Source organism: Diachasma alloeum, unplaced genomic scaffold (assembly GCF_001412515.2).
Source record: "Diachasma alloeum isolate Michigan unplaced genomic scaffold, Dall2.0 Dall_scaffold_01147, whole genome shotgun sequence".
NCBI classification, from domain to species: domain Eukaryota; kingdom Metazoa; phylum Arthropoda; class Insecta; order Hymenoptera; family Braconidae; genus Diachasma; species Diachasma alloeum.
The window spans coordinates 1-14,241 of record NW_021681257.1 but is presented as its reverse complement, the minus strand read 5'-3'; the positions used below and the strand labels follow the sequence as shown (position 1 = coordinate 14,241).

The following is a 14,241-nucleotide window of genomic DNA, read 5'->3' as shown; positions in this document are numbered from 1 at the left end:
CGATCCCAATTCGTTTAACTCTGTCATCTCTAGTCTCCAGAGGAAGATTGACGTCTTAGAGAAAGAGAGTAAGCGAATGTATATTGTAATCCGTGCCCTAACAACTTCTGCTGAAACAGCTGAGCGTGATGTAAAAAGTCTGTTACTGGGTGCTTTCGATCTTCCAAATGAAGTGGCTCGGGTTCGTTTTATTCCTCTCCAGGGGAAGATGCCAAATATTGTGATTGTTCAATTAAACACACCCGCTGGTAAAACTAAAATTTTGAGTGAGAAGAAGAATCTTGTGAGCAAGCCTGGCCATCGTAATATCTATATTGAAGTAGACCTCACGACAATGGAACGTAAAACTGCAAAAAGAATTAGAGAAATAGCTAAACAGGCTAAGCTGGAGTCCAGAAATATGTGGTTTTCCACAAACAGGCTGATTGTTGATGATGTGGAATACCGTTGGTCTCACGCAGCTCAAGATATGGTGGCTCATGGTCCTGCGACCTCCCGCAATACGTCAAGACCTAAAACAGGAGGCAGGAACAAATCTCCCAACATTGGATCCAAGACCGGTCAGCAGTCCCAGTCTTTCTCCTTCAGCAACCCCATCCAGTCTCAATAAAAAAACGCATAACCGACAGCAAGCTTCATATTATTTTCTGGAACGTCTATGGATTTGGCAACTTCCCAACGAGCGGGATTACGTCCACTGATGCTTTTGTCTACTGTGTTTCCGAGACCTGGCTTCTCGCTACACCACCTGTCACTCCTGCTGCTCTTCGAGATCACATCTGTCACTGGAGAAATGCGTCCGGGGGTCAGACTGTAGGTCGCCCAAGTGGTGGTCTTGGGCTATACTGGCGACAATATGAGAGTGATCTTTCCATCTAACCCCTACTTCCCCCACCACCGACGCGCGCATGCGCAATGCTGCGGGAGCACACCCTCAATCCGCCGGTGCTATTTTCTTGGGTTTTGAAGACGAAAATTTCGTGCAACACAGCGAAAAAATCGACTTAAAAAAAAACCTTTTTCATCATTAAATCTACACTCATTAATCTATTCATCCATTCATTCCTTTAGCTCATTCATTCTTCACATTAATTCATCATTTAATCATTTTATTTTACAGCTCTTCATAAAAAAATATCGTGTTTAAAAAGTGTTCCAGTGAAGACTTGTGTCATTATTTGTTTAAATTAATTTTGTGGCTTAGCAAAAGTGTTTCAGGGATCCAGTGACATCGATAATTTTCTCTTTTTCATTGTGAACATTTAGAAGAAGTGGTAAGTAGAGCTGATATATTACTACATGTTTTATGGAATTATCGGGATTTCTAGGTTAGGTTTGTGTTTACCGGCCGGTGTTTGCTTAAATTTTTTGCAAACTCAAAAAAAAATCATTATTATCGGAAAATACAATTGAAAAAATAGGGAAGGGTGGGGCTAAATGGCCCAAAATGGATCCCTGATTCAATTTTTCGATTTTTGAGTTTTAACTGCAAATGATGTAGAATATGATGAAACGTCGAGAAATAACGTTTTTATGTTTATATTTTCTTTTCCGAAATCTAATTTCAGAGGCGATTTCGCTACAAGTACTGACAAAAAGTCTTTTTCGAAAACTAACGTTTTCTGAAGTAGGAAAATTTGAGAGATTTGAAATGGGGGAAATTTGAAATGGGGAAAATTAAAAATGGGGAACATTTGAGAAGGAGGAAAATTTGGAAGGGGGAAACTTGGAAATTGAAAAAATGTGGAATTGCGAAAACTGCGATTGGGAACTGTATAAATTTGTGATTGTGGAAATTGCGACTGGAAATTGCACTTGAAATTGGAAATCCAAATTTGAAATCGGGGAAATTGGAAATTTTGGAAATTCGAAAAAGGGGTATTTGAAATTAAGAAAATTTGAGATTGAGAGAATTCGAAATTCAGAAAAATTGAAAGTACTAGAATTAGAAATGAAGAAAATTTCAAAGAGGGGAATTTGAAATTTTGCAAGTTTGCAAAAATTTCGAATGGAGAAAATTTAAAAGACGGAAAATTTGAAATTGAGGAAATTTGAGTGACTTTTTTTGGGTTGAAAATCCGAGGGACTCCTATGTGTAAAATATGACTTATTAAGGGCACAATGGGGAAGAGAAAAGCAGAGAGGACTCCGAAGAAGACGCGCCGGGCCTGGACTGGTGACACAGTGGATAAGAGAGGGTGTTCTTTTCATGGCCAAACTCAGGCGATGATTTACTACCTTCATGGATACTTCGTAAAGGAGAAAATCAATAATGGACCTTTGATTGCCGTATCCCGAGTGAGGTAATTATAATATACTTCTGAATTTTATAAAAAAATTGTCGAATAAATATCGCCAGATTTCCAAGCTGAAATGTATAAATAAAAGTCCTCCGTGCGAGTTTCATCTCGTCAAATCGACTGTTGGGTTTAGAATAACCTTGGCATCCAACAGCAACAACTTCAGAAAAAGAAACAATTCAGAAAGGAAGTTTTTAGGAATTATGCTTTCAATGAAATTTTTCAGAATTTCAGAACCATCTGGGTGACAGACAACGGAGAATCTACACCTGAGCATTTGGAAGAGTAAAAACAATACACATATTAAACAAATGGTTGAAAAAGCTATTCACTATTCACTATTCACTATTACTATTATTAGTTTCACTATTTTTGAAACTTTTGGTCAACTGTTGGAGAATTAGACAAGTCAATTACTATTATTAATTTATTAAGTATTAATTTTCACGTATTTCCTCATAATTTTGTTATCAATTCATTGTTTTTTCATCAAAAACGAAAAAAACAAAACAGGAAATTATTTTTCATGTATTTTGAACACGCCGTACGCGGAGGGATACACCACCGTCCCACCGCGCATGCGCGCGTCGGTGGTGGGGGAAGTAGGGGTTAGATGGAAAGATCACTCTCATATTGTCGCCAGTATAGTTTCGAAACCTTCTTCATCTCTGATAAGTATCTGCGATCATTGGATCTTTTGTAGAATTGAAAATAATAAATCTACTATTATCATTGGTAATTTGTACTCCCAGCGCTCAAGTAATTTTGTTATTTTTTTAGAAAGGTTGCAAAAACTTCTGGACAAAATCGAGGAGGCATTTGGAGATTATTTGGTCATTATTGGTGGTGATTTGAATGCTCGAGTTGGCGGTTCTGACACCTTCCCGCCTGATCTTTTTGCTGGTTTAATCTGTTATCATGATGTCCTAAACTCTGATTGTAGCGTTTGCCCGCGTGTAGCCCTTCTCACGGACTTTATGACAAAGAATGGTCATATTCTGATAAACGGTAGGGTGAGTGGTGACAGGCCCACCAACTGGACGTTCTTGGGTCATACGGGGACCACTGTGATTGATCTGGTTTTTGTCAAGGCGTCTCACATTCATTTAGTTTCTGATCTGCAGGTGAATCTTCCAATTCCCTTGTCTGATCACTTTTCTGTTACACTTTCCATCCACAACTCTGCCCCCGTTCCTGACCAACAGCATGAATCTTCTGTAGATTCCCACTGTAACCCCTCCACCGCTACTAATGTCATCATGAAACCTAAATGGAACCCTGACATCCATATAGCTATGTTGAATTAATACAACATAGCTAAATACCCGGTCCTTCCAGTATTTAGCAAACAACCTTCCTATACAGCTGTCTGATTCACCTGAGGTTCTAAATGATTTTCTGCATAAAGTAATTCTCGATGCTGCCTCTCGATCTAGCCTTTTGCAGCCTCTCAGGACATCAACCAGACCATGTCCTTCCATCCGTTTCCCTCTGTGGGCTAAAGATCTTGCGATCCGAGCTAAAAAGTTGCAAGTCACTAGACTTGGTTCTAAACTCAAGATAAACAGATATTGTAAAATTCTACAAAATGCTTTTTACCAACCACGTAAAGAATTCAAATCTCTAGTCAAATATACAAAGAAAGAATTTAGAAATAGTTTAACCTCCGCCTTAAATAGATCTGTTGACCAGGGATACTTCTGGAAAACTTTTAAAAGGCTTAATCCACCGCAATTTCACTCTTGTGATGTTAGTATAGCGTCTTGGAACAACTTCTATAAGCAAATTTTCACACAACATGTTTTTCCCACTTTCATTCCAACGTTAAATCATGTAGCAGAGTTAGAGAAATCTATTTCACTGGAAGAGTTGGATTTAATATTAAAGAAACTCAAGTGCAACAAGGCCTCTGGACCTGATCTTATCACGAATGAATTCTATAAGGCTCTACCCTTCGCTGGTAAACTAATAATGCTGAATTTATTCAACACTGTAATAAGAAGTGAGTCTTCTCCTGAGTCTTGTGGTGATGTTTTGCTTTCTATGATTTTCAAAAAGGGTGACCATACTGATCCAAATAATTATAGAAGAATTGCCTTAGTTAATCACGTCACTAAAATCTTCACGTACATATTAAAAGAACGACTCGAGAAGTGGTCTGAAAACAATAATATACTACCTCAATCTCAGTTTGGTTTCAGAGCTGGTCGAGGATGCACGGAGGCAATTTTCACGTTGATCTCTGCTTCAGCTGGGGCTCCCAAAAAGAGAGGTCTACGCGATTTTTGTTGATTTTAAAAGAGCATTTGACTCCGTGCCCCATGACCGGCTCTGGGCTAAGCTGAATGAGCTAAAAATTAGCTCTAAGATAATTAGAGTTATCAAATCTCTATATGACCGGACCAGGATCCAAGTTAGAAGCAATTCCGAAGTCTCTGATAAATTTCTTGTTACAGAAGGGGTTCTTCAGGGCGAAACTCTGAGTGCCCTCCTATTTATCCTCTACATCTCAGATTTTGAAAAGTTTCTCGGAGACAGAAATTTGTATGGATTAAATATCGATGGAATTACTGATATCCTGATGTTACATTATGCAGATGACACGGTCATTCTTGTTGACTCCCACATTAAGTTGGAAAGAGTTCTCAAGATTCTTGCTGAATATTGCGATCTAAATGGCCTCTCTGTGAATGTTTCTAAGACGAAAATCATGGTGTTTAAAAAGTCTGGGAGAACAAGGAAACTAGACTCTAGACTCAGACTGTATAAAGATTCTGAACTTGAGGAGGCTAAGATCTACATGTATCTGGGAATTCCCGTGAATCGTAACGCTCTTGGCAATGAAGCTGCCCGTCACGCCATTTCAAAAGCTAAAATTGCTACTAGTGTTTCGTTGAAAGGTCTTTATAGCCTTGGTGTTAGCTCTTGGTCAACTTACGTGACGCTTTATAATGCGTTGGTTTCTTCTACGCTCTTTTATGCAATTCCTGCCTGGGGTCTCCTTCATAGTGGAGATCTGGAGAAGGCTCAGGTGAATTTGTACAAAAGAGAACTCAACCTCCGTAGGTGTACGCCTGGGTGGGCTCTGAGACTTGAGACTAATCTTCCTACAGTTAAGTACAGAGTAATGAAAATGTCCTGGGACTGGTTGCTGAAAATTTTGAGGAGTGATGACTCTTATCTACCTAAAGTCTGTATTCTGCGTCTCCTTCAGCTAAGTCATAATCCCTCCTGGGATGCCTCATCTAATTGGATCTGCCAAATTAGAAATCTCCTCCAATTGACTAATCATCTTGACTTAATGAACAATTTCAATCATTCGTCACTGTCTGCAAAAACTAATGAAATTTTCATTGCCTACGAGCTGATTCTAAGAGGGGAAGACCGTGATAGATGGAGGTTGTCTAGTTCCTGTCAACTCACACCTGATTTTTCTCTTATGAACTCTTGGAGATCAATCTATTTACAAAAGAACCACAGTTTACATACGAAACAACTACTGGCCCAGGTGAGATTAGCGAGCATTCACAATTGTTACTTTTATCTTGCCAATGCAAAAGTGACCTGTAAACCGAATAATGTCTGTAGCTATTCTAATCACGATTATCCTGATACGATCGAACATTTTTGCCTCCATTGTCCAGGCAGAGTCGAGCCTCGAGCTTCTACATCTTTTGAATCATTCATTAAACATTGTTCTTTTTAAAGCAAATTTTAGTGAACATAAAGGTATTTATAGGTTTATTCTGAGCTGTTCTTCTATCAGACTTAAAATTGATCTGCAAAATGTTTCTCTACATTCCTCTCAAAAATGTATCAGCTTCTGCGCCTGATCAAATTGATGTTAAGAGATGTTCGTTCCAATCAGCTTGCTGTCGCTGACTATTCTTCTCCTATTTGATCGACATCAAATATTGTCAATTACTTTTAATGTACTTCCTGAGGTGCTTATACACATTTCTTACACACTCTCTGTAAAAATATGTATCATATTTCTCCCCCGATGCAATGGGGCTTTGTATCCTATAAGCAGTAATAAATAATAATAATAATAATTAAATATTTCTTTGGTCTCGGCTTAAATGCCAAAACGGCACGTTAATTAGACTAAATTCCTTGGGTCCACATGCGTTCGTAACTTCGCAATCGGTTAGAATATCTTGCCCGACGTATAAATGATCAATAGACCCAAGTAAATTGAAACAAAAAATATTTTCGCTACCAAAATTCACATGCGTTTGAACTGAATTGCGTGGCTTACCGTTCAATAAATTGTCAATTGTTTGTTACATTATAGTGCGATATTCTGTGCAAAGAAACATCCCAATAGTTATTTATAAACCCATAATTTTAAAACTGTAAAATCTTTAAAATAAATCATTATCATAAAGTGTAAAAAAACGGTGAACCCAACTCTGAAAGAAACTTGAGTGAAACAAATGTGGAAATTAGAAATAGATCTTCAAAAATTCGGTAATTCCTCGAAAACTACCTTTGAATTAATCCCACTATTGGTTCGTACCAAATTCCTGAAATTATCCATTAATTTTGGCCTTTACTGTTATCAAATATATGGTGACGAGGCATTTTTGGTAACCTTACACTAGCCCCCTAAAGAATAGATTCCCGCCATCTTTGGTCACTTCATTTCCCAGAGCATTTCCCCTCATCCCCTTTTTTACCCTTCCCCCTGGATACAAGGACGAAACCACCCGAAGGAAGTCAACACCACTGGCCCACGAAGTCGCTCCACAAGGACCAGTACCCCCTGGAAAATTACCCATAAATGCCCCTTGACAGTACTCACCACCAACGGCCCATTAGAATACGCTGCTGTAACATACCCCGGACCCCCCCACAGAGATCTACGATCGATGATGGGAAATCGCGGGATGATCCAAAGGAAGAAAACGACGGAATACACAGAAGTGCGAAGAAAGCGCAAAGAAAGAGAACAGCAGAAAGAAGACTCACTCGCCCTCCAGCTGCCCGAGTGTTACCACGTGCCCCGAGAACTATTACCCAAGAAGCCCAGTAATTTTGTGTTTGAGAATAGTTTAATAAAAGAGGAAAATTGTGTGAAATAATAGAGCTTTTTCCCGGCTCATCAAAGTTGCACTCAGAAGTCTCCGAGGTGGAAAGGAGACTCATGTCCAGGAGAAAACCCCTGGAATTATTGAGAATTTTGCATTGTCGCCCCGAGCTTCCCGAGTCGCACCCACGTGGTCGTGGTACTGGCTCATTTTCCTATTATTTCCTTTTCCATTAGGTATTTCCCCCCAATGGTGAGTCTACATATTTTTGCCCCCATTAATTAATAATTGATCTCAGAGAATAGTGTGTGACGAGCCCTAATCTTGCCCACCACTAACTCAAAAAACTCAAATTTTCTAACTAACCAAATTAAAGCCCAAATGCCCTAGCGCCAGCTCGTTTTCGATTTCCATGTGAAAAACGAGCAAAATCACACAAAAACGGCCCAAATCCCCCCTCCCCCCAACACCTGCAATTACCCGGCTATCTTATTTGCAAGGGGGAGGGAGATCGATACGCCCTCTTCGAATTCCTGATTCTCCCCAATAAATCACACTCAACTCCGATTGTAATACTCCAAAGAAACAAATTGTATTCATAAAATAAAGAAATCAAATACAATAAATTGCGTCAGTCCACTAAATAAATCTAGAAATGAATCAAAACTAAAGAAAACTGAAATAATAATCCCCACGACAATTCACGGCGGTTGGGTCGCCCAAGATCAATTGAATGGAAAATGAATAACTCAAAATGAACTTCAATATTAACAATACCGGGGAATAAACCCTCCAAATCGGTCCGTGATCGAGGAAACCGCGCAGTCACAAGCAAAAAGGGGTACTTATCGGCCTTCTGCTCTGAAATCCGACCCAGGGCGTCCTTGGCTCGTCCAACAGGCCTCCGGTTGGTAGCTGAGGCAAGCTCCTCCAGCTCCCACAATCTCTCTCCGGCTCCAGCAATCCTTCTTCGTTATCCCGGTGGCTTGGCGCAGTGGGTAAGTTCGTTGCCTCACATGCGAAAGGTTCCGAGTTCAAATCCCGGCCGGGTAGAATGGTGCGATCTAACCATTTAAAGTCTTGATCATTATCGCAGTATACCCTAACCGGGTCGAAGCGATGTAAAATAACGATTAAAAAAAAATCCTTCCTCGCTCCTCCACACGCTCCAGAAAAAGCTCCCACAATGTATTAACACTCCCTCTTGAGTTTTGACCACACTTTCGTCTCGGGGCGAACTGAGGTACTCTCAATTCCTTATCGGGGTCCTCGGTTCCTCAAAAATCCTCTGGAAGTGGCGGGATTCCTCCTACTTTGGTGTTCACACTGGAGCGAGCTAAGGACTGCTGACCCTCAGCCTGTGACCCACGTGTTTACCTCGATCACGTGACCCTAACACCAATTCAACTATAATTTTCATTATTTTTAATTCAATTGTTGGAGATCTTCGCTAGCCTCCCTGGTTGTCCTGGTTGGATTCGTCTTTCCAGGGGATCTTCTACTCCTTGTGACCCCAAGAGATGTTTCTCAGGGTCCTCCTCTTTTTAGCCAGGTCCATCTCGTCCAGCAGAATTCAAATAGAATTAATTTTAAAGCCATTGGCTCTTATGTGAGCCCGATGGTCGTCCAGCTTTGCTTGCATTGGGGGAATAGGGAAGTGTGAGCTCCCCTCGAGACGTTTATCTAATATTTATTGCGGCTGAGTTTGACTATTTTTCTCCCCTGTCACGTCAAACCGTCACAAGTGTATCGAGTCAATCGGTATTTTCCCCCTAGACACAACTAGCTTCTCCCCCGTGTACATATTATCGAATCAGCCCTTATTCTTCACGTGTGCGACAAGTAGCCTGGCCTTACCCACTTTCTCTAGATAATAGATAAAAGGCATTTAACAGTTCATGTTGATATTTCGTATAATAAAATGATTAGAATATATACTCAATAGCGTTTCAATTACAATTCGTGTCCCTATTGATTCAAGTACCCTAATCCTCCATTTCAGGTCCTAATATTAATTAAGTTAATCCCCTAAATTTAACTATCTTCAACCCCAGGTAATTATCATTTTAATAATATTTCAATAATATTTAATAAAATCCGCGGTTACAATATCAATTCAAAATAAAAATCTTGAAATCAATATTGATTCTTTTTTTACTTGCTTTTGCGTCGATCGAGTTCTCTCTCTCCTTCGGTTTCTTTTCTTTGTATATGTCCAAATCTTTTCTAAACGATAAACTGAAAAAACGGTACTATTAAATTTTTATCTTTTCATTTCATTTCACACCTTGACTTCATTATTATTATCTACGTTTTTATTAAACATTAAGAAGGTGAACGATAGCCACAGATGCACCTAGTGTTTGAAAAGGTAAGGATCCACAATAAAAATAAGTATTATTTTATTTCGATAACAGAGAATTCAATCCCGGCGCGTATCTGGGAGACCCGGGTTCGATTCCCGGCTGGGTGAAGTGGAAATTTTTTGTCTCTAAATTCTAATTCTCTTAGAATTCTTTAATGCCTAACGGAGGTTAGGCGGTATTTGAGGTGAATTTGAGAGCGAATTTCTGTGGTTCCCGGTAGCTTAGTCGGTAAGAGCGCCCGGCGCGTATCTGGGAGATCCAGGTTCGATTCCCGTCTGGGTGAAGCGAAAATTTTTTCTCTCCAAATTCTAATTTTCTTAGAATTCTTTAATGCCTAAAAGAGATTAGGCGGTGTTTGAGGTGAATTTGAGAGTGAATTTCTGTGGCTCCCGGTAGCTTAGTCGGTAAGAGTGCCCGGCGCGTATCTGGGAGACCCGGGTTCGATTCCCGGCTGGGTGAAGCGGAAATTTTTCCTCTCTAAATTCTAATTCTCTTAGAATTCTTTAATGCCTAAAGGAGGTTAGGCGGTGTTTGAGGTGAATTTGAGAGTGAATTTCTGTGGTTCCCGGTAGCTTAGTCGGTAAGAGTGCCCGGCGCGTATCTGGGAGACCCGGGTTCGATTCCCGGCTGGGTGAAGCGGAAATTTTTTCTCTCTAAATTCTAATTCTCTTAGAACTCTTTGAATTTTTTTTTTTTACACTATTACGCACTGTTTGTGAGGTTATCGGTTTATGTTTGGAATGTGACAAAAGTGAGATGTGTCGAAAATATTGTGTGATTAAGTATTAAATGTCCGTGAATAGTTAAATTCGAAAAGAAAGTATTTATTTTTTTCCCAGTGTAACAGAAAAGGTTTTCATTCCGTGGAAAAAAATTCTCTACATTAAGTGACAGTGAAATGCGAACAATTTTGTGATTATTTAGGAAAAATTAGTAGGAGACAATGGGATTAAATGGACACTTTGAACCCTTTTCAAAATGTTGATGTCATATTGAAGTATTGATGAAATCGAATTTTTTTTTAAATTAAAGTACAATCAGCCTCTTTGTAATAAGTTTAGACAGAGCTCAATCGATAAATTTGTTCCTTGGTTATAAATATTGAAACAAGAAGTTGGAAGAGTCGGAAGAATCTTATGAAAAATGAATGAGTTGAATTGAATTGAAAAGAACAAATTTCACCGGATGTAAAAACGGTCCTTGCTTATTTTGAAAAAAATAATGAAATCTGCTTAAAAACACAAAAACAAATGTTTTTGTGAAAAAACTGGGCCAAAAAAAAAGTTTTGTTTGATTCCTACTGGGAAGTCGAAGTTTTTGAAAAATACATAGAAATAAAAAAGGAAGCCAAGTCAGGAATTTTGAATAAATGGTGATAGTGAACAATCAAGTTTCTATAAGAAAAATAGTTCTCAATGGAATAAGTATTCTAAAAAAATTTTCCATGAAATAAAAAATCAGTAGGAGCAGGACCAACGTTCTTGGTGCGGAGTTTTTCAACTCACTGTCCGTATCAATCTAATCCTCCATCCTTTGATCCGCGTCAAGGACGTTGGTCCTACTCCTACTGATTTTTTATTTCATGGAAAATTTTTCTAGAATACTTATTCCATTGAGAACTATTTATCTTATAGAAACCTGATTGTGCACTATCACCATTTATTGTAAATTCCTGACTTAGCTTCCTTTTTTATTTCTATGCATTTTTCAAAAATTTCGACTTCCCAGTAGGAATCAAACAAAACTTTTTCTTGGCCCAGTTTTTTTACAAAATAAAGTCTACACCTGTCCTCTTTTGTAATTTCGGGCTGGGTTTTCTGGAGAGGACATGGGTTATGGGCCCCAGATAACTAAAGTATCAGTTTTTTTAAAATGATATTTTAGTTGCTCATAATAGGTTTGCATGAATCCTTAAAATTATTAAATAAATAGATTAACCTTAAATGAATTTGAACCTTCTTCTTTCATTCAAATAATCAACAAAAGTGTATTTTCCACAATCATGGAAAGGCAACAAACTTTCGAATACCATAAGCGATTCCTGAAATTCTTGTATAAATCAAATGATAGAATGATACTATTTATATCATAACAAAATTTCAACAGAATATCATTGAAAAAAATTAATTTATTCATAATTGATTGAGTTTGAAACTTCACATTTGAAGAAACCATGAAAAAGCTCATTTTCGGGGAAACTGATGAAAAATTTGAAATTTCTGAAAATTATCATAAAAAAATTCAATCAACGGAGGCAGTTATCGTAACCATCGTCCAAGAATCCATAGATGTCTGCGGAATTCTGATATTCAAAAAAAAAAAAAAAATTTGCAAATTTTCACAAAAATCACAGTAACGATTACTGCTATCGTCTTCATCTTCGAACTCGGTCGAAAGGGTATCTCAATAAATTTTTTGAGGCGTTATTTGATGTATTTGAAACGTTTTTTTTTAGTTATCTTAAGGGGGATAGCCACGGTAAAATTTTAAAAAATTCGAATTTTTTTTTGATTTTTCCAAAGGTATATGCTTTCAAAAGTATACTCATGAAGTTTCATTTAAAAATTCTAAGAATTAGCCTAGTGGTGACCGTTTATATTGCAGCAGGTGCAGCCGCGCTGCTGGACTCGTGTCCCTCGTGCTCAGGTAGCAATCCCTCGTCGCTCTATTCTTTTCCCGTCAACAAAGCCCAGGGGGAAATGTTTGCCATCATTTGTAATGCATATTACCATTGATTGTAATGGAAAATCCACCCACGAGAGGTGAAAATGACTTCATAAATGAGCAGGTAAACAAAACCTGTGTTCAAGATTTCAGTTTGTCTAAACATTTAGTGCAACGCTGACGCTGCTGAACGCGTTAGTCATTTGTATCTTGTAGAGTGAATTAATTTTCTAATTTTCAATATTTTTTGAGTATCATGGATAGAAAAGGATCTAGACAACGGAGAGCAAGGCCAATGAGAGACGGGGTAAAATTCAGACGCCCTCGGAATAGATTTGAGATTGAGAGAGGCTCCGGGAAATTATCAAGTACTGCAGCCCGAAAGTTACAGGGTGAAAATTATTTCGAAGGCAGCACGGACGCAACAATCGGTTATCGAATATTAAATTTTGTTACTGTTTTTACAACACTCGCGAATCATGTGTCGTGTAAAAATTGTGGTGGTCAAGTAGAATTCCAGGAATGTAGCACACGCGGTCTAGGATTCAAGTTGACAGTGAATTGTGAAAAATGTGACCCTATATTTATTGACTCTTGCCCACTGATAAACAATGCCTACGAGGTGAATAGAAGATTTATTTTTGCGATGAGATTAGTGGGAATAGGTCTGACTGGAGCTGAAAAATTTTGTGCATTCATAGATCTACCGCGGCCTATTTTTCGTAGTTTCTATGATAAAATAGTGGAAACTATTAGCGCCGCTGCAAAAATTGTGCGTGACTTGGCGCTCTCGCAAGGTGCAAAGGCAGAGGTGGTTGCTATGGTGAATAAATTCAATGTGGATGAAATTGATGGAATTTATGTATCTGGCGACGGGAGTTGGAAAAAAAGAGGTTTCAAATCTTCATACGGCATTGCATCTTTGATTGGAGTCTACTCTGGGAAAGTTGTAGATGTGATTATGAAAAGCAGTTTTTGTAAAGGTTGTATGCATTTAGATTCATTGAAAGGAACTCCTAATTTCGACGAACTAAAAGAAAGACATTCAAAAAAATGCAAATTGAATCATGAAGGCTCTGCTGGAAAAATGGAAGTGGACGGAATTGTGGAAATGTTCAAGCGGTCCGAGACTTTACACAATTTGAAGTACACAAAGTATATTGGAGATGGTGATACTAAAACCTACAAGGGGGTCGTCAGTGCTGCTCCATACAACAATAAACCTGTTGTGCAAAAAAAAGAATGTACGAATCATGCACAAAAACGCGTCGATAATCGTATAGATGGGTTGAAAAAATGCCACAAAGGCATAGGAGGCAAGGGAAAATTGACAAAGAATCTATCCAGAGAAATATCGACTTATTATGGCCTGGCTATTCGACGGAATGCACACAAGACCGTAGATGAGATGTACAATGATATGTGGGCAACTTTATATCACATGACATCTACTGCAGAAAATCCTCGACATTATTTGTGTCCAGAAGGCCCTGATTCATGGTGCCGCTTCCAAAAAGCTGTTGCGAATGGTACCCTTGACTCTTATTCTGACAAACCACCACTTCCCGAGAATATTGCTGAATTATTGATACCGATATATGAGGAATTAACGAAGCGAGAATTATTGGAGCGATGTCTAGGTGGTTTTACGCAGAACAACAATGAGAGTTTTAATTCAATGGTGTGGCAAATGGCTCCAAAATTTAATTCTAGTGGCGCTGTAATTGTTGACATTGCCCTTTCTCTTGCTACTATTATATTTAATGATGGTGTGATAGCAGTTTTGAAAGTGGTAGACCTCCCCGGTGTCAAAATTGGGCCAGTAATAGACGAATTCTGCAAGCGAAAGGATGCCGACCGTATCGAAAATGCTGAATG

At 38.7% G+C, this 14,241-nt stretch overlaps 1 protein-coding gene, 1 long non-coding RNA gene and 1 other non-coding gene across 3 annotated transcripts; all 3 read left to right on the top strand.

The window, feature by feature from the left end:
• Nucleotides 1-997: 997 nt before the first annotated feature.
• On the top strand, nucleotides 998-2,928 carry LOC107045972. The gene is made up of 3 exons (XR_001461500.2): nucleotides 998-1,274; nucleotides 2,116-2,303; nucleotides 2,527-2,928. It is a non-coding gene; the product is annotated as an uncharacterized LOC107045972 (long non-coding RNA).
• A 349-nt stretch (nucleotides 2,929-3,277) lies between these two features.
• LOC107045970 lies at nucleotides 3,278-5,331 on the top strand (the record flags this gene model as incomplete). The annotated part of the gene is made up of 3 exons (XM_015268400.1): nucleotides 3,278-3,424; nucleotides 4,188-4,302; nucleotides 4,757-5,331. Coding segments are annotated over exons 1-3 (837 nt in total), but the record flags the coding sequence as incomplete, so codon positions are not given.
• A 4,754-nt stretch (nucleotides 5,332-10,085) lies between these two features.
• On the top strand, nucleotides 10,086-10,158 carry Trnat-cgu. The gene has a single exon. It is a non-coding gene; the product is annotated as a tRNA-Thr (tRNA).
• Nucleotides 10,159-14,241: the final 4,083 nt, after the last annotated feature.